Below are 20,887 nucleotides of genomic sequence, written 5' to 3'. Positions count from 1 at the left end.
CATGAATATTCTAGTTGGAAAATACAGAGAAGTTCTGAGTTGAAGTTCCATTACAAAACATGTCTATGGTACATGTTATAATCTCACTAATTTGGTGTATTCCTCTCATGCTTATTTAGCACCTATTCTGTGCACAGCTGGGAGACGGGAATATAAAGATAAGAAAGACAGTCCCTGCCCTCTGGGATTGACAACCTCCCTCCCAGGAGATACACAACTTCATGGGCAACTTAAAACCCTGTGAAGGACAGTAATGCAGATATGTAGAAAGGACTAACACAAGTCAACCATAGGGGCAGAGGGAACGAGGGCATGGTCAGAAAGAAAGAGAAATTCTTACTTTTGCACCAAGATGAAACAACAGTATTTCTTGAGCATTCATTCCCATGGGTCTCAAAGTATGTGTGTGTGTTGGTTGAGGGAGGAGCAAGGCCAAAGGGAAGCAACGTAATTGACATTTAGAGCAGGACAGCTTTTCACTGACAGGATTCTCTAGGACATTTGGCATCCCTAGGCATCACCTAAGAAGTGCCAGCAGTAACTCTCCCCCAACCCAGGCATCGTGACCCACAAGAAGTCCTCCATATTTCCAAATGTCCCCCAGGGCACCCCCTTTCCTGGTTGAGAAGCACTTAGCCTATTCAGCAAGCATCTATTAAACACATACTGCATGGTCGGCTCTACGATCTGGACGTAAGGCACAGTTCTAAGTAAGCAAACTGTTCCCACCTTCTCCAGGCATTAACTAACATTAGGTCTTTGAGTAAACACTGAGGGTTTATGCCTTTTCTCTACAAAGAGATGGTATATTTTCTGAGATCAAACATTGTGCCTTTTCATTGTGACCATCACTCTATATGGCACATAAAAGAACACAGAATTTTAATGTCAACATCAATCAAAGAGGAGAGGCATAATTTATTAGGTCCTGCAAAACCTAACACCTACTACATTGAACCAGGAATCTTCAGGAAGAGTTAGGAGCCGTATTTGGGAAGAAAAATACACAACAGTGATTATTTCTAGGGCAGGAAGGGCATGAGCTTAAAGCTTTGAGGGACCTGTACCAAGCGTGGTCCATGTAGTCTCTGGAACAAAGTACATTTTAGACTTTGGGCAATCTATGCAGCCTCTGTCCCCAAGCTACACAAGTGTAGCTTGGTCCAGTGATTCAAGTTAAGGCTGAGGTAGGATCAAAGCTTTGTAGGTCCTGGAGGTGAGCAGAACAAAATGCTGCCTGAAAACCACAAAACAGCTGAGATCTTTTAGCTCTCCAGGAGCAGACATGAATTTCTAGACTTGATTATTTGTGTCAGTCTTAGAACAGGTATTAAAGAAAGGTTGCCCCAAATTCCATTCTTTATTATGTTGTTTTAAATTGCATTCAGGCCCATGGAAAGAAATCAACAAGTGGAGGTGCCAACACCTCAGATGCATGAGGCTTGTTCATAAGTTTCAGCTGTCCTCCATTATATGGTCCTAATTCACTCTGGATTTGTTAATTAAATAACCTCTGATCATGACTTTAGATTTTAGAAACCTAATTCATGGATTCAGTCAGAGAAAGGTGGCAGATTCTTTTTCAAAACAAAAAAAAGAATGGACAGGGGCCAGTTCCATGGCCTACTGGTTAAGCTTAGCGCACTCAACTTTGGTGGCCCAGGTTCAGTTCCCGGGTATGGACCTACAACACTCATCAGCCATTGTGCTGTGGCAGCAACCCACGTACAAAATAGAGGAGGATTGGTAACAGATGTTAGCTCAGGGCAAATCTTCCTCAAAAAAAATGAATGGACAGCTTTATCATAGTGTAGTACATCTCCTTGAGGTGAAACAGGAACACAATTCAGTAAAATTATTGCAAGTGCAAGGCTAAAAAGGCAATTTAAAAGGCCCATGCATTGAACATTCCGTCTTGATAGAATCAGTTTAACTCAGGAAGTCAGAGAAGACGTGGAATGGTTTGAAAATCATACATCAGTCTTATTTTCAAAACAGCAAACTGGTGAAGCTGGAGGAAGAGATCGATTTCCTTAAGAGGAAGGCTGAGCTTTGAGCTGATAGGCAGAGCAGATAGGAAGAAGAAAATGTGACTCTGAAGGTCTAGACAGACAGATGGAGGAGGGCAAAGAGTTGCACCAGATTTAATACTCTCAAAGAGGCTATTAGAAAGGGAGAGATGTTTTTGGTGGCTGCTAGATAATAATGTATGGCTGGAACCCAAAGAAATCAAACAAAGGAGGAGGGGCAAGATCTCAAAGAACAAATGAATTGACTGCCTCCAAGGAGGCAAGGACTGGGAAATTACTGAACAGGACCGGACACTGCCTTCTTAAAGCTACAGATAGACAGTTCACTGCAAGAACAATTAGGAAACCATGCCTCGAAGACTGAACCTATGCCAAGCAGCTCCTGAGAATAATATTCATGGAACATACAATCTATCAGTAGAGAAAGAGAGTAAATAGTTATATAAACATTCATTTAATTACAATTTCAGTAAGTCCTAAAAGAGTAAGTACTGGGTAAATAATTTGCGGTAATGTGAAAAATGAACTTATAAAACCAACTTCCATCTTTTTATTAAAACCTAGTATGTTCAACTCAACTACAACAGAGACCAGTCTATTGAAAATACTTCAGTGACAAGGAATATTAACGAATATTTACCAATAAGCACTCAAAATTGAACTACTAGAATTATGATTTCAGCCATAATTAAATAGTTTACCTTCCAAGCTTCTGTCCACTAATGGTTTCAAATGTTCTTTAATATAATACATATTTACAGTATAAACTGTGCTGAATGTTTAATATTTATGATCAGAGACCCCAAAGTACTGAGAATCACATTTCCAAAAATTATAAGAAGTTGATAATAAAAGGAAAAGAAGGCTTTTGAGAGTATAGATCTCATTGGTCCATCCATCATATTTTTTAATTTTGTTTTGACATCTTTCCACAGTTAGTATTCCCAAGTAATAAAACATTTTAAAAATCATAATACAGTATTTCACAAAGAATAACACCTGTCAATTCTCTTGAGTTTCTTTCCAGTGCTGAAGTTGTCTGCGCTTTGAAAGAAAACCAAACTTATAAATGATAAATGTTTTAAAATATGTACAATGTTATGTATGTATCTAATATGCTTATGAAAAGGCAAACCCCTGGATCCAAATTAAGACAGACTAAAATAATGAAAAAGATATTTTTTAAATATTTAATAATTGCCTAACCTTGATGTATTGACTTTTATCCTTTCCAAAAAAAAAATGCAACTAAGAATTATGACTGTGAATTATTGATTATTAATAATCCTGTTTTCAGTTGAAGAAGTTAGAAAAAAACTTTCCTTTTGGAAATACAACATTAAATTGTATATTAACAGCCTTCTAAATTGCTTTTTAAAAAAAAGGTTGCCATGATTACAAAGATTACAAATAAGAATGTCTTAGAGTAGATACAAACATAAAAGTAAAAAAAACTCCTGAAATTATAAAACAAAATTTATTTACTTTTTAAAAAAATTGGAAACAACCACATATTTATAGAAAAGTTGGAAGTACAATACAAAGAACTTTTTTTCTGAACCATCTGATACTAAGTTGTTAATTGAATGCCTTATCACTCTGGAATATGTTAGTGGGTATTTCCTACAAACAAGGACATTCTCCTACATAACCACAAGACAGCCATCAAAACCAGGAAATTATACTGATATACTGCTACCGTCTAATTCTCAGAACCCACTCGAGTTTGGCTAGTTGTCCCAATAACACCCCTTATACCAAAAGAGTCTAATTTAGAACCACATATGATACTTAATTTTCATGTCTCTTTAGTCTCCTTCAGTCTTCCCTTGACTTCCGTGATGTCGACACTTCTGTAAATTACAGGCCCGTTATTTTGTAGAATGTTCCTTAATTGTGGTTTCAGATTAAATTCAGACATCTTTAGCAGAAATAGTGGCACAAAAGTGTTACTACATTCTTCTCATTGCATCCTATCAGCCTTTAATGATAATCACATCAATCACGTGACAAAGACAGTGTCTGCCACCTCTCCCTACTGCAATATTCCTCTCCTCCTCCCTCCACACCTGTGTGATCAATAAGCACTTTGTGGTGAGGTATTGAAATTATGTAAATATCCCATCCCTTCAAACTTCTAGTTTATCCTTATTTATTGACATATGCATGGACCCTTGATTTCCTGTTTTATTCAATGGCTTATACTCTGTTACCATCATTATTTATTTTTATGCTCAAATTGCCCTCCACTTGCCAGTGAGAGCCCCTTCAAGCTGGCCTCTGTGTCCTTTGAACATACACCCATCATTCTTTGAGGACTTCCTAGCTTTCTGGAACAAGATGTTTCAGACTCATTTTGTACTTTCCTTGCCTCACCCTTGGAATCAGCCATTTCTCCAAGAAGCCTAGTTTCTTTGGTGGAAAATGGTATTTAAAAACCAAGATCTGGGTGTCCCTTGGTATTCATTGCCCTTAGGTTGTGGCTGTTTCCAGTCTCTCTCAGCAGGCAGAGCTAGAGGGGAACTGTATTTATATAGTGTGTGCACTCACCTGTGTCTACACATACACACTTTTACATCTATATTTATTTCTATATCTATCTTAATACGTTGAAAACATACATTTACAACCCTGTCTGCAAGTCCAATCCCATATCATAGGGTTCTGGATCTAGTTTTCCACCTTTCTATATCTTTATAGATATAGAAACAGCAAGAAACCTTTTTCCAACAGCAAGAAACTTGGCTTATTCTTAGTTAATGGATCAGTCCCCTAGTCTGTAAGGAATCTCCCATTGTCCCAGCCGCATCTCCCACATGGGGGCCTGGCTCATCCTGTCCGAGCTCCCACATCCTGCCCGGGACTCCCCTCAAGCGGATGCCTTCCTCCTCCTGCTCAGGCTCTGAACTGGCATCCTAGGCCAACCCCACAAACAGCCTCCTTACCCTACTTGGGTTCTGACACGTCCTGCTAGCCACCCCTCCATCGGATGCTCTGCTCACCCTGCAGGCTCCAGGCCACTGTGCTGCTCCTCCAGGCACCTCAGAACCGTCCTTCTCTGCCCACTGAACAAATTCAGGACTCGGTTGTTCATCAAGGGGTGAGGAAATGGAAAATCCAACCAAAGATTTGAAGTCTATAGAAAGCAATCAATGTTATTCCTTTTTTCACTTAGAACCCATATAAATTTAAGAGGAATAAAAGGACAAGATCTGGATGCTTCAGCCTCCTCAGCTATTTTTAAGTCAGTAGGTTGTGAGTGCATGGGTCCTGTTTAATGTTTTATGCTAGAGCAGCCAGACCATCACAGAAGCTCTGCATTCATTACTTCCTATCAGAGTTGAACTATTTCCAGACCTCACTGCAGAGCATTCAATACTTTATTAAGGGTAAAAAGGCCAAGTTGGATAATTTGTTATATTTTTCCTTTGTCTTTGAGAAATGAGTGGAGAAACATTTTAAAAGAAAAGCCTGCTTTTAAAAATTAAAAAAGTGATAAATTAAAATATTTTTATTTTAATTAAAAAATTAAAGTATCCCATGCGTTTTGTTTACTTCCATTAGGGAGAATAACCAGTTTTTCTGAAAAGAAGATATTTCTCAACTGTTGGGAAAGCTCTTTTCAAGGAAGAAGGGGAAAGTTGCCCGCTTTTAGGAGTTTCTGACACAAAATGCTTGGAGAGTATTGTTAGATAGGAATATATATTTCTTATCCAGAGAGCATTTTTGTTCCTCTTACTGACATTCAGATAATAGAGGGAAACTGTTGGTGCGATTAGGAGAGAGTCAAGTACACGAGCTGAGGTTGTCACAAGGTGACCCAGACCATGGATGACGGCACATACAACACAGCTCTTGTAGGTCCTTCCAGGGAGCCACTTCATTTCTCACCAAGGACACCTTTGGAAATGCTTATAGTTCAGAAGTTTGGGAAGCTCAGCTTTATTGTTATGCAGAAGAAAGCAGAATAAAAATAAATCACCATAGGCCAGGTTTAGGACTATAGTTACCAAGCATAGAAATTATGTTAAAAAACCACAAAGACCCAGGAAGAGAGGGAGCTAGTCTCTGAAGTTTGTCTTGTCTTCTACACAATGAAACTGGACACAGCTGGGCTGTCCTTTAGCCATTCCTGGCTTGATCCTCCCACCTCCACCCCCACACCCGGAACTGGTCACCCCAAGTGGGCAGCTGGGTGTGAGAGCTTTGAGGGGCCTCCCCAGGGCTATTTTTAACCCACTATTTTCTGCTTATAGACTTTCCACTGGGGCAGCCCCAGGTCTGGGGGATTCACTCCAGCTGGGATATCTGAGAAGTCAGCTGGCCTGTGGCAAATGAGGTATTTTTAGCTGAGACTCGGGGATCTCAGGATTGTCATCCACTTTAGACCTCAGGGTGGGAGACACAAAACAGAGCCAAGCAAGAGGATCGGTGTGGACTCTGGAGTGCCTTAGCAACGACCGCTGAGCTTGTTGTTGGGAGAGGAGTCTGTGTGTGCCCTGGTGGGGGAGGGAAGGCCAGCCTGTGGGTCTTCCCAGCGATAGGGCTGCACCCTCCCAGTGGAGACAAGACCTGGGAGTCCCTTCTGCAGGCCAGGTATTCAGAGGGGCTCTCCCAATACCTACCTGCCCACCTGCCTGCCTGCTGCATTTGCATCACCTGGAACTTGTTAGAAAGACAAATTCTTGGGCCCCACCCCAGACCTACTAAGTTAGAAACTGGCGGTGGGACGCAGCGCTCTGTGAAACTGGCAAAGTTAGCCATTGATGATTAAGTAGCTAGGAACTAAAGTTTTTTTCCTTTTTGCAATTGGTGATTATAGCATTTAGCTGTTTACCCACCCATTGTTAACTGTGCTGTTTAGGCAATATGACTCCCACTAGGTTCCTATAGATGACATCTCCCTGGAGACTGGATTACCATGGTAGTGGGTGTTTGAGCTGTTTTTCAGGAGTTAGAAGCCCTTGTCTATTTCAGGCCAGTTGAGACCACCAACCCATCAACTGGGCCCATGCAGAAGTTCCTATGATAAGTGACCTTTTGATGTCAAGAGGCTAAAAACTCCACCCTCAGGTCATGCTAATGCCACCAATTTGTGAACACGCATCCTATGAAGGGCCATGAAGTCCAACCACGCTTGCGCAGATCATCAATTACCTCACCTTTCCTCACCTCCAATCATCTATCTCCACATTTCAGACCACCTTGCCCCCCTACCTCATAAACATCCCTGAGTCCCTATTTTCAGGGAAGTGGATTTGAGACTCAGGCTCTCTCTTCCTCCCCTGGCTGCCTTGTAATTAAAACCCCCTCTCTGCTGCAATCTCCTTGGCTTGGTGTTTGGCCTTCCCGGCAGTCGGCAAAAACGAACCTGGTTAGGTAACATCTGTGTTATTTTAGGCCCTCCAGGTGATTCTCATGCACACTAAACTTTGAGAATTACTGGCCTCATCATACATTCACTACCATTCATAGATAAAGGTATAAGAGTGAAACTTTATCCTTACCAAACCCACATAGAGCACATTTTTAAAAAATTAGTAGACATTATGTTTTAGCACATTTTCAGATTTATGACAACATTGAGCAGATAGTAGGGAAACTGTAATCTTTTCTAAACCTTTTTTCTCCTATGTACTGTGCCCTAATGTGAAAAACCTTTCTCCCCTGTTCATCCTCAAGGGCAGTGATAAGACACCAGCTGAGTTTTGCTATCAAAGGCTGCGATCGAGTCAGAGTAGGAAACAGATCCTAGTGCTCAGCAAGGATGGCAGTGATGCACACCAACCCTAGGAACGACTGGACATGGGTACCTTAGGCCAAGCTGGGATGAAGCCAATTGCAATTGTCTAAGATGATGTAGCCAGGGGAACGCCCTCTCAAAACAGTCTTGGAAATGATGTTAATATTAGAGTATTCGCAATGAATTAGTTTCCTACAGCTGCTGTAACAAATTACATAGTGGATCACAACAACACAAATTTATTCTCTTGTAATTCTGGAGGTCAGAAGTCTGAAATCAGTTTCACTGAGCTGAAGTCAAGACGTCGTCAGGGCGGCTTCCTTCTGAAGGCTCTGAGGGGAGGATCTGTTTCCTTGCCTTTTTCAGGTTAGTGGCTGCCTGTCTGTATTTCTTGGCTAGTGGCCCTTCCCGCATCTTGAAAGTACATCTCTGCAATCTCTACATCCATCATCTCATTGCCTTTTCCTCTGACTCCGACCCTCCCACCTTCCTCTTATAAGGACATTGTGATTACATCAGGTCCTCCCAGATAGTCCACAATAATCTCCCCATCTCAAAATCTTAACTAATCACAGCTGCAAAGTCCCTTTTGCCATATAAGGTGGCATTCACAGGTCCCAGGGATTGGAACATGGATATATTTGAGGAGCCATCATTCAACCTCCAGATGGCCCTGTACTATCCAATACACTAGACACTAGCCACATGTGGTTATTGAGCGCTTGAAATGCAACCCATTGAATTCAGATGTACTGTAAGAGTATTGAAATTTGAAGACTTATTATGGAAAAAATAAGGTAATATATTTCATTAATAATTTTTATATTGGTTCCATCTTAAAATGATAAAATCTTGGATATAGTGAGTAATATAAAATATATTATTAAAATTAATCTATTTCTTTTTTGCTTTTTCAAATGTAGCTACTAGACAGTTTTAAATTATACATGTGGCCAATATTATATTTCTATTGGGCAGTGCTGCTATAGACCACAAAGGAAGCAGGATGATGTTAAATTTCAATTGTCCTGGGGCTGGCCCCGTGGCCGAGTGGTTAAGTTTGCGCGCTCCACTGCAGGCGGCCCAGTGTTTCGTTGGTTCAAATCCTGGGCTTTCGTTGGTTCGAATCCTGGGCGCGGACATGGCACTGCTCATCAAACCACGCTGAGGCAGCGTCCCACATGCCACAACTAGAAGGACCCACAACGAAGAATACACAACTATGTACTGGGGGGCTTTGGGGAGAAAAAGGAAAAATAAAATCTTTAAAAAAAAAAAAATTTCAATTGTCCTATTTTTGTCTTGCTCATGCTTATAAGAAAGCCTAGCCTTTGAAAGCAATATTTCTTCTTTCAACCTTCTCTAGGGAGAGCAACCGACTACATAGAATTGAGATTTCAAATCAAGAAGGATGTTATGTAGGGACACGCACAACTAAATTCTCCACTGGAAAACAGTAACCAAAAAAAAAAAAAAGCCCACGTTTATCTAGCAACTTGTATTCTTACAAAGCACTTTTATAAAGCATTATTTCACTGAATCTTCCATCACAATCCTATAAAAGGGATATTGTTACCATTTTGCAGAGAAGGAAACTGAGCCTAAGGGAAATTTACTTGCTGGAGGAGCACCCAGCTAATAAGTGATGAGCAAGAACCCCAGCCAGGTCTGCAGGCTTCAGTGCCCAGGGCTGCCTGAAGTTTATTTCCTGGTTTGGCTTTAATGATTTCAGCAAGCTCACTCTACTTTCTGAATTATTTCATATCCAAACTTCCTAAATTTCAGAGATCCCAGAATTCTCCCTCTTTACCTGAAAATTTTGTTCCTTTGCTACTCTGAACACATTTTTATTATTTTTTATTTCCTAACTGAATGCAGAGGGGTGTCCATCCTGCTAGTTATTTAAGGAACAGGATTTTTCTCCTGTGTCAAACTCCTCCCCGGCTGCACCCGGAGGTGTCCCTGGCTCCCAACTTGATCGTGGGCCATCTGTTGGAAGGCCTCCATTGACTGGCTCTCCCCATTCTTCCACCACCCACAAGCTGTATGCATAGGTGAAATGCTCAGTTCTGACCGAAACCAGAGAACTACCCTCAGGCAAACCTGGGCTCTGGTGATCAGATTTCCTCTGATCGGTCTTCCTTGGCAATTTTGCACTTTGGCAGGAAGTCACTGTAAGAAGAATTAGCAAAGATCCACAAAGAGGGAAGCAGACTTCCAGGTCCTCTAGGCTGCCCCTTAGCCAGGCAGTGCTTCTCAACTGTCAGAAAGAGAAGAGAGAGAAAACAAGTAGAAGAGGACAACAGGCTGCTCGTTTTCTCTGCCATGTTAAAATTTCAGCTTCGAGATCTAGCAAGGCCCTTAGACGGTGTCTAGTACAAAGACCTCATTTTACACATGAGGAAACCAGGATCCAAAAGGTTAACTGACTTCTGTAAAGTCTCATAGCAATTTAGTATCAGATAAAGACTGGAACTCCCATTTCTGATTTTGTTCAACTTGGACAAAATTGTTTTAAAGGATGACTGAAAACTATTAAGTAAAATAATGTAGCCTTGATTTGCAAACCACACTACAGAGGAGCGGCATCTTGCTTGCAGGATGAGGCTCTGACATAGGCACACAAAGGTGAAAAATCAGATAGTCAAAATAATCCTTGAAAATCCTTAGGAAAGTGCCACAGTGGAGATCAATATAACTTCTACCAATAAATCCCTGATGGTCAGTTTTTCCAGAGATGGAACAGGCTCATCAGTGGAGTACCAGATTAATTGGCTTGAGGTTAGGGAACAAAACGGCACGGATCTTTAAACACAGCTTCACAGGTAAGACTGCAAGATGGATACAAAAAAAAGGCACCAGGGCTCTAAACTAACAGAGATTCCCTTCTCTTATCTGATGCTTTCACTCCAGGGCACTGAAGAGAATGACAGGCAAAGTGACTCATACTATTTCAACAGTTATTTCCCTTCCCTGACTCCTGACTTCATGTTTACTGCTAAGTTAGAAGCTAAGCGTCACACGTGCACAGACCTTTATCTGTTTAGTTCACTGGTGTATCCCAAGTACGGGTGCTGTGCCTGGTACATCAAGTTTTGCTGAATAAATGGATAACTCTGTTCGTCTTTTTGTCCAGGCTGTCTAGTTGAATTCTCATAAGTTGAAGTTATTTAGGTCTAGCACATGGCTCTCAACTCTTGGGGTATTCTGGTGCCCTAGCCAGAAAAACTCACACTGAACTGTTCATAGAGATTTTCCACTACTCATGGGGTTCATGGAGCCCCAGGTTAAGATTTCCCGGTGCTATCAACCTTTAATATGCTGCTGTGACACTTTAGCAGAATGATGCTCATGGCTTTGGAGAGACTGACACCATTTACTTTCACAGTTGCACAAGGACTGTTCTTTAAAACTCTCCCAAGTACTGGAAACAAAAGGTACTCTTCAAATGCTGTCAACTAAAGGCTCAAAGGGGCCCTGGACTAAGCACAGAATAGTGGCACCAAAATGGTCTTCACAGCTCACCCCTGTATTTTCTGCCCTACTCCTAACCCAGCCTGTAGGCTGACTGGCCCTTCTTCACAGATGTCCTCCCGAGCTGCTTACAGAGCTTCAGCACTGATATTGAATGGCAAGATGGATCACCTACAGGACCACCCTGGATCCCCAACCAGCCCTATCTAACACTGACACTGCGCTTGTCACCACCAGCTCTGATGGTTTGGACATGTAGCAATGTACCGCAGGAGAATATTCAAACAGCTGCTGTAAGGTGAGCTGATGGGGGCAACTGCCAGCAGGCTGAGAGGAAAACATAATTCACAGGCACCCTCCAGCAGAGCTCAGAGCTGAGCAAACACTGTTGCAGAATGCTCAGGGAGAGGCAGATAGACAAGCCAGTGCTCTAGGACGACAGGGGCTCCTTTCGAGCAAAGAAAAAGAAGTAGAGACTGGAGACAGGGATGGTGACAGGCTCAGGAAAGGGCAGCTGATTCAGCAACCCAAAGGTGAGCCATCCCACATACTCCACACCCACATGGAAAGCACACATAATCTCCCAGACCGCACCGTGATTGTCTGTCTGTAAGAATAATAAACATTATGGACTATACTTGCTCTAAAGCAGATTTAGCAAAGTCCCAGAAACAGAATAAACTCCCAGGGGGGTAAAGAATCAAGGCAGGGGAAGGATTACTTATCTATGCATCTGTTCTGGCTTGAATAGTGTCCCCTCCCCCACCACCACCAAATTCACATCCAGTGGAACCTCAGAATGTGACCTTACTTGGAAATAGAGTCTTAGCCTTTGTAATTAGTTAGGGTGAGGTCATACTGGATTAGGGTGAGCCCTAAATCCAATATGACTGGTATCCTTATAATAAGAAGAGAGGACACAAAGAAACAGGGAAGACAGACATGTGACTATGGAAGCAGAGATTGGAGTGATGCAACTATAAGCCAAGGAATGCCAAGGATTGCTGGCAACCACCAGAAGCTAGAAACAGGGGAAGGAAGGATTCTTCCCTAGAGACGTGGCCCTGCCGACATCTTGATTTTGGACTTGTAGCCACCAGAACTGTGAGTGAATAAATCTCAGTTGTTTTAAGCCACCCAGTTTGTGGTAAATTGTTACAACGGCCCTAGGACACTAATACAGTATCTATCTATCTTAGCTAGTTCCAAATATATCTCTGTATAGTCTTTTATTGACAAATAGTAAGCACCCACTATGTCCCAGACACTATTCTGACAAAGAGCAAAAACATAGAAAAATCTCTGTCTCTGTGGATCTTATATCTTAGAGTAACAGGAGACAGAAAATAATCAAAAAAAAGTACAATATGTAGTCTGTCAAAGGGTGAGAAGTTCAGTAAGGGGTCCTACAGAGTGAGGTGGAGCATTAGTTTCAAATCTGAATAAATTGAACACTCTCAGTGGATTTTGATCCAAACATTGAACCCAGTATTCTAGTCTTGTCATTCTTGTGAAAAGCGGTACAACACATAAAGGTATATGGGGAGAGAAGAGCTATTATTATATCAGAGTTATTATATCACAGTTTCTATCATATCAGAGTTTCTGCTCTAACACCAGGAAAACTATCAGTCATAAAGCTCAACGTGAAGGGAAAACAATAAAACATTATCCAAAATCGTCAAGGCTGAGGGGAGAATTCCCAAGGACTTTGTGACTAATACACACTTGTTGGGTGATTTATGAATGAATCCACTCATTTACCATTCCACAAATGCCCGGCAGAGTAAAAGACCTCAACCAAACAGAAGTGATTCAGCTATACAAAACCACTCCTTGAGAGAAACAGAAGCAAAGCAAGGTGCTGGACAGGAAAATTTTGATCATCCAAGAGTCTCACTAAATTATCACTCAAGCAAAAGAAAGCTCTAGATCTGTCTAAGAGAACATTCTGCAATGAAGGAGATGTTCTGTCTACACTGTCTAGTACGGTGCATGTGATTATTGAGCACTTGAAATGTGGCCAGCGAGACTGAAGAACTGAATTCTTAATTTGATTTAATTTTGATTAATTTAAATAACCACATTAACTAAATAACCACAGGTGGCCAGCAGCTACTCTATTGGAGAGCACAGCTCCAGAATCACAGAAGGCTGGCAGTGGAGAAAGGCCTCAGAGACTCATTGAGTCTGAGATGGGGCGAGCTCTGTAAGTAAACACATGTTAGGGAAACTTCATAGAATGTACAACTATTCTGTGTAGTATTTCTGAGACATATTTATTTCCTTAATCCTCACAGTGCCCCTTACAGATGGTCAGTAGCATCATCTCCATTTGCTGGATGGGAAATCAAGGTTCAACAAGATTAGTTGACTTGCCCATGGCCTTGCTGCTTTTTAGGGGTAGAGCCAGAGATTTGAATTTAGCTTTGACACCAAAATCCATACTCTACCCACCAAGGCACCATCCATGGCACCTTTCACTTGAAGTTTCTTCCATTCCCACCCACGCTGAAGACTCTAAAACCCAGAAAGGGGTGTGTGTGTGTGTGTACATGTGTGTGTCTGAGTAGATTTTGCAGAACAGGTAAGTCTGGGGGTTACTTGAGGGCTTAGTGTGGATCTAGTATTCTACAGGTCAGTATCCTTTAGCCAACCAGCCCCATTTTCCACTTGGTCAGGCAAAGTGGAATGCCAAGAACGGTGATGGAGCAAACAGGATGCATGAACGCATACCTGTTGACTAACTTAATAAGGCCAGAGTGGCACAGTCAATAAACCCGTCTCCCTGGGACACACTCAGCAAACGTTTCACAGCTGAAACATAGCTATTTCACAGCTTTCCTGGTCCAAGTGTGCTCCCATTCCCCCAACAGTAGAGACACTCAGAAACCCTAAGGCTACGGTCTTTAAGTCATCAAGGGAGGCTAGAGGTAAGGGAAAGAGAAAAAATGATCAGCAGGGTATCTTGTTAACAGTATGGCGATTTGAACATACAGGTTTCAGAGAGAGATGGTGCTGACTCTCTGGAGATACTGGGCTGCGCAGCTTCTCCTCAACCGCTCGTTTGCTCCCAACAATGGAGAAGGGGAACTGAGGCCAATGCAGAAGGGCAATAGAGCAGCAAGTGCCGAAATCCAGATGAAGCTATGGCGGGAAACATGGCCCCATCAAAATAAAACCACAGCTGGTCTGTGGTGGAAGCCCCACTGCCTTCTGTGCTATGGCTATTAAGATTTCTGCAGCATTACGAGGAAGGTTTCTGATGGGAGTAATTTTGCACCTTTTTAAAAAGCTTTACTATGCCTGGAAATATACTTGATGAGGTCAATAAAGCAATTCTTATTTGTCTCTTTAACCTCCTGGAAGGTTAACCGAGTCTTTCATCATTGTATTGTAATCCTATCCTGCAAGGAACCTTCTGGGAAGAGCCCTTTTCCCCTAAATAAAGCTTTACAGCATCTTGAGGTTTTGAGGTTTATGTGATTCCACACCCAAATAACTCTAAAAATAGTTCATCCTAGTGCAACTCTTGGTGTCCTGGAAAGGATTCTGTGGAAACCCTGACTGCCCAGGCCAGCACTCCCACATGTCTACACAGACATCTAGTCTAACCTCTCAATCCCCAGGAGCGGGCTTTGGGGACTGATTCTTGGCCTAATTTCACACAACAAAACTATTGAGACCAAATAATACAAACAAGCTGTTGAATGTTGTGTTGTGACAGTGACAAAAATTGGTTTTATAACTTTTAAAAAATGCACTGTTTCTTCTCATTGTCTTCGAGTTATGCCAAAAATTAATGTTTTCAAGGATCTTTCATTTCAACAGTTTCAGCTAAAATGTGTGTGTTTGGATAATGATCAGTAAGTCCTGACTTATCTCCCTTTCGGGTAGCAGTCGGATATTCCTTTGCACAGTTTTACTTCCGTCAGTTAATAGCCTTACCAAAAAAAAAAAAATGCAAATTACATATGTGCATATAGAAGTCGCCGTAGTCCTTATAGTGCATTGTTCTCAGAAGTTTCTCACAGGAGGAAAGCCCTCCTTTATGAACTGCTGGGACAGCTTCCCTGGGAATGCCCAGCCCGGCCGCTTCCCTGACGAGCTAGCAGCTCGGAACGACCAGGGTTCGGTCCCGGGAATGACGAGCTGTGCAAAAAGCGCCTACATCGCCATCCACCGACCCCGAGCAGGTGGCACCCGGAGTGAGGCGCCCGCCACCGGAGCTGGGGAAGAGACCCAGCAAGATTTGACACAACACCACCTTCCTCCAACCCGTGCAGCCCTCCGTCCCTGCCCGCAAAGAGCGGTCACTGGTCCCCCACTGCGCGCAGCCGGGCCCGCCACAGCAACGAGTGGACTCCGGAAAGCTCCTGACACCGAGAGAGAAGGGCAGCCGCAAATTAGACCTGGTTCCTGGGGACTCAGGCCGGGGAGGACTGTCCGTGGTGCTCTTCCCTAGCTTTCCTCTCCCCAGCGAAGGGCAACGCTGTCCCTTCCAAGGACAGGATCGGAGCCCGCCAAATCCGGAGCAGCTCAGAACCTGCGCCCCCCGGCGGCCGGTCCCCGGCGTCTGATGTGCCCAGGAGGGAATGCGCCGGAGACAAAGTTTGCGCGCAGGGGACGCAGGAGTTCCCAGCACCGTACAAGTGGGCCGGTTCTGAGATGCGAACTCTCAGAATGGTCCAAAGATCTCCGGGCACCAGCCGACCGCAGGGGAAGCGAGCGTGAGTCCTGGGTTTAAGCCGGACGGAGACCAAGGCGCGCGCCTTTGGGAAAGGAGGCTTACGTCTGGGGCAGGCAAGGCTGCTGCGCAGTCCTTCCAGATGCCGGGCGTCGGCGACGCTGGCGCAGACAGGAAGCCGTGGGTCCCAGAGGGGCTGGTGCCGACAGCTCCTTCTGCAGTCTCCCCAGGCGCCCTCGCGTCGCCGAGTCCACTTGATGCGTAGAGGGCGCCGAGCGGAGGAGGGACTCTGCAGGAGACGTGGCATCGTCCCCGGCAAGGAGAGCGGGGTCTCCGGACCGACCCGACTCGAACGCCAAAGGAAATCCTCCCCTTGACCCTGGGAGGGTCCCGGACCTTGGGCGACTCGTGCGCTGGGGGACTGGCCGCAGGGGGCTGAGCGCGGGGCTGGGGAAGTCGACGCTCACCGACGGCAGGGAAAAAAGGTGGCTCCCGAGGGGAAGAGGGGGCGGGGGCAGGAAGGGTTGACCCTGAATTCATCCCGACCGAGAGGTCATTCGACCTGTTTGCCGGCAGAGCGCGATTCGTGGATCTTACCCGCTCCGGGGCCCCGGCTGTGCGGTAGCGCTCTTCCCGAGCGAGGGCAGGGGACTGTTTCGAGGAGAACATGTCTCGCTATTTTCCTGTCCACTCTTATCTTGGTCGCTTTTCTCTCCTCCGCGCGCCCCTGGGAGGGTCACCACGGATGCCTTGCTGCTCACTCAGGAAGAGGCGAGTTGACCCTCAAGGACAGGGGCCCCACATTTTGTCTGCTCGACAGATCCCACCCGCGGACCACTCCCTCCCCTCACTCCCGTCTCTCGGTCCCACCCATACGAACCTTTAATGACAGATCCTCCGCAGCCCCACCTCTTTGCATTCCAAGAGGTTACTCTTCAGGGGCAGACGGCAAGCCACTGACTGCTGGTTCCCCCATCTCAAACTTACACCCCGCGACGGCAGCGCGACGAGAAGGAGCCCCGAAAGTCTGCGCGGTGGGAGAGTATTCGGGAGCAAAGGAGTCACTTCTGGGCACTCCGAAATCTCCTTATCAAACCTTAGACCATTTTCGTATAGCCAGAGCATAGCCAAGGAAAAATCAAAATAACTGCAGGCACTGGCAACGAAAGGTCAAATTTATTATCTCAGAAAGACGTAATGTTTCGAGGGCGAGCATTATTTGCATTAGGCAAATGGAAACTTGTTTTCTGTTATATGTTTAGTGAGGGAACTGCTTTTGCCAGACTGCCTGAGAGTTTGCTGCAGCTGCAGGGACGCGGGAGTTTCCAGCCTGAATCCATAAACGTAGCCCGCGGTTGCCCGCGGAGGGCATCCTCGGGCTGGACCGCAGAGCCCGGCAACCCTGTGCCCTTCCGTCCTTCGCTAGCAGCCGCTCTTCCTCGGCAGCGTCAAGGAAGGCACTACAGGTATTTATAACGGTCCAGACTACCTTACCCTTTGAAACCCAGGACAGTCGTGAAATGTTTGGCAGAAAAAGAAAAAAAAAAAAGGACTACACTGCGCTTTTCTCAGAAATTTTTTTTCATCCAACTTCAGTCAAGATCTAATGGAAATTTCAAAAATTATTCATGAGGCTTTTGAATAAATCTCTCTCCAACATTCTGGAGGAGGCCATGCATAGTCAACAAAATTGTATCAGGCACCTGTTCCTTGAACATTATAGCTGAGGGGAAAACGTAATTTGTAAAAAACGGGGGGGGGGGGGGGGATCTCTCTCTTGTTGTTTCTGCAACGAAATGAGAAACTAGAAAATATTTTATGTATATAGTACAGTAGTGGAAACGTTGATTCCATCAGTGTTCCAAGTGTCAGACTTAGAATCCCGTATCTGACAAGTTTATCACAATTCACAAAAATTAAGCTGTTAGCATGTGGCAGGCTTTGTACAAAACACTTCACATGCATTCTCTCAGTTCCAGCAACCACTTTATGGGGTAGGTACTACTATTGTTTTAGAAATGAGAAAGATTTATCAAGTCGAAGTAACCAGCCTGAGTTGACACAGCCAGCAAGTGCTGAGCTGGGATTCTCCGGAGGCAGTGTAATTTCAGGACTCCGTTCTTCTTGCTAAGATACTGCCTCATTCCACGTCAGCAGCGCAGGGACCCAGCCTGCGAATCAAGAGCCTAGGCGCGAACAGTCAGCTCTACTGAGCAAATCACGCAGTCTTCCTGGGCCACAGTTAACTCGGTTTATTAAATAAGGGTTGGATTCAATCCTCAAGGTTTCTACAGGCATTCTGAAGCCAGGTATGACTTTCCACTTCACCCCCGTTCTCTTTCACTTTGTGCCCTCTGGTGGAGGTGCTGCAGGAACTATGACATTAAAGTAGCTAAATGTGACTTTGAGAGAGCCAGGGTAGATGTCTCCCTTTCTCTTCCACTACTACATTGTGTTCTTCTGAAAACTAAAGCTGATTGCACTGATGGTGTAACATAAGCATTCCTTAAACCCTTTTAGCAAGAAAACCCAACCAGTCTAGTTACCAATGGCATCAGAGTGGATACTTGAGGTATTCTTTGCATGAGGGTAAACAGCTATTTTTATATGCTTTGTAACAAACTTTTATAATGTGAGAAATCATAAAAATGTTAGAAGTCTCATAACATATTTGAACTAATTTAAATATGCAGAGAGCTCACAGTAATCTCTGACCTATTGGAATTATTCCGTTAGAAAAGGTTGACACATTTGCTTTTCAACTTGTTTTAAAGTGACAACCATCTAGTTTTTAAAATACTTTCATTCTACAAAAGAAATATTTCTAGACTTTTGAAATTTTTATTGTCTAGCATTTCAAGCATATATCCAACTATTTAGATGATTTAAAAGAAAAAAACAGAAACATTAAAGAGATCTATGAAAAAATTAACTGAAAAGTAGTGAATATATCTCTGCAAAGGGTGATTTTACAGATCAAACTTTGGTCACAGATCATATTACAGACCAATTTAGTGCTTAGTACTACAAATAAGGCAATTTGAGAACAAGAAAGAGCTTAGAGAAGCAGCCAGCATCCCAGGATGGTAACAGGCAAGCAGTGGCTAAAACAGATCTGCCACCCCATGGCTTATCTATTTAGCCATTCAATCAAATAATACTCATTTAGGACTTGCTAGCTGCCAGGTGAACAAAATAGAGTTCCTGCCCTCACAGAATTTTCAGTCTAGTGGAATAAATATGTTAAACATACAAATATGTAAACTATGGAAAAACACTTGAAAATAATGTGGGACTAGTTTTAGGGAATTAGAAAGTGATATTTTTAGCTGAGATCTAAAGATGCAAAACCTTTATAAAATAAAAAAAATTAAAGAATAGAGCAAAAAACAGGCAAACTAGACATTTACCTGTTGCAGTGGAGAGTTTATTTGAATTAAAAGGGGAAAACAACATACCCACATCGGCAGTAATCTATTGAAACATTCTATATATGATCAAAGTAGCCTGTGCAGACATTCTGTTTGCTGTATATAACATTTCTGGACATCAATCTCTTACTCTAATATAGCAGAGGAGTCATTGAGAAGAAGGTAAAAAGAACTGGCCCATAAAAAGTTTCAAAGAGGGGCAGCCCCAGTGGCCCAGTGGTTAAGTTCAGCACCCTCTGCTTTGGTGGCCTGAGTTCCGCTCCCAGGCACAGACATACACCACTGATCTGATAGGGCCATGCTGTGGTGGTAGCTCACATACAAAAAGAGGAAGATTGGCAGTGGATGTTAGTTCAGGGCAAATCTTCCTTAGCAAAGACAAAAAAGAAAAAGAAAGTTTCAAATAAATTTTATTTCTAGCACCCTCACACCTAGTGCTAGTTTCTGCCCCACAGCAATTTGGTTGCCCAAATGCCCCTACCTTTGGCCAGCATCCTGCCTAGTCTTCCCAGGGACAGTGACCCCTCAATGACAATGACCACATGAGCAAAACCTGAGGTGCCTCAGTTCACAATTTTTTTCTGATTTGTGAATCAATTTGTAAGAAGTCTTAAAGTTATGAGATTGTCACATTTATCTATATTATTTTAGCTAAGAATTTCCAAGCACTGTGTGCCAGGCACCTGACAAAGTGACAAGCATATTTTCTCAGTTTTAAGTCTTGATACAAACCCAGTTTCCTTTGTTGTAAAATAAGAATAGTAACAGAACCACCTCATGGGCTGTTATGGGGATTAAATAAATATGTAGAGTGCTTTACAGTTGCAGACACATAATAGCTAACATCTATTTGGTACTTACTATCATTTCTCCTTGTTACAATTTTACAGAAGAGGAGGAAACTGAGACTGACAGAAGTTACATAATTATTAGTCCAAGATCTCAAAACTAGCAAGTGGCAGAACCGGAACTGGAGCCCGAGCAATCTGGAACTAGACTGAACTCTTAACCCCCACCTTCCATAGCACAATTATTAAGACAGTAAGAAAAATGCCCAAGGAGTCTACGGCCCAGAATGACACTGTGAATTCATTTGTCCATCAAATATTTATTGAACACCGTAGTGGGTTGAATAGTGTCCCTCCCCAAAATTAATGTCCACCCCGAACCTAAGAATGCAATCTTCCTTATTTAGAAATAGGGTCTTTGCAGATGTAATTATTTAAAATGAGATTGTACTCAAAAGGGTGGGCCCTAAATACAGAGTGTCCTTGTATGAGACAGAAAAGGACAGAGACGTGGAGAAGAAGGTCTTGTGAAAATGGAGGTGAGATTGGAGTTATGTGTCTATAAGCCAAGAAACACCAAGGACTGACACCCACGACCAGAAGCAGCAGAGAAGCCTGGAACAGTTTCTCCTTCAGAGTTTCCAGAAGGAACCAATTCTGCTGACACTTTGATTTTGGACTTCTGGCCTCTTGAACTGTGAGAGAATAAATTTCATCTGTTTCAAGCCCCTCTG

The 20,887-nt window shown here is 43.3% G+C and overlaps 1 protein-coding gene across 1 annotated transcript in view; it reads right to left on the bottom strand.

Annotated features, from left to right (window-relative positions):
- LOC124237618 (atrial natriuretic peptide-converting enzyme-like) overlaps positions 1-17,203 on the bottom strand; it is a 211,430-nt gene extending 194,227 nt beyond the window's left edge. The window contains exon 1 of the mRNA XM_046657472.1: positions 16,040-17,203. Coding sequence (XP_046513428.1) covers positions 16,040-16,603 — 564 coding nt within the window. The 5' untranslated portion in view covers positions 16,604-17,203. The remainder of the gene's footprint in view (positions 1-16,039) is intronic.
- Positions 17,204-20,887: the final 3,684 nt, after the last annotated feature.

Source organism: Equus quagga, chromosome 3 (assembly GCF_021613505.1).
Source record: "Equus quagga isolate Etosha38 chromosome 3, UCLA_HA_Equagga_1.0, whole genome shotgun sequence".
NCBI classification, from domain to species: domain Eukaryota; kingdom Metazoa; phylum Chordata; class Mammalia; order Perissodactyla; family Equidae; genus Equus; species Equus quagga.
The sequence above is the reverse complement of the archived record's forward strand: the minus strand, read 5'-3'. Positions and strand labels throughout refer to the sequence as shown.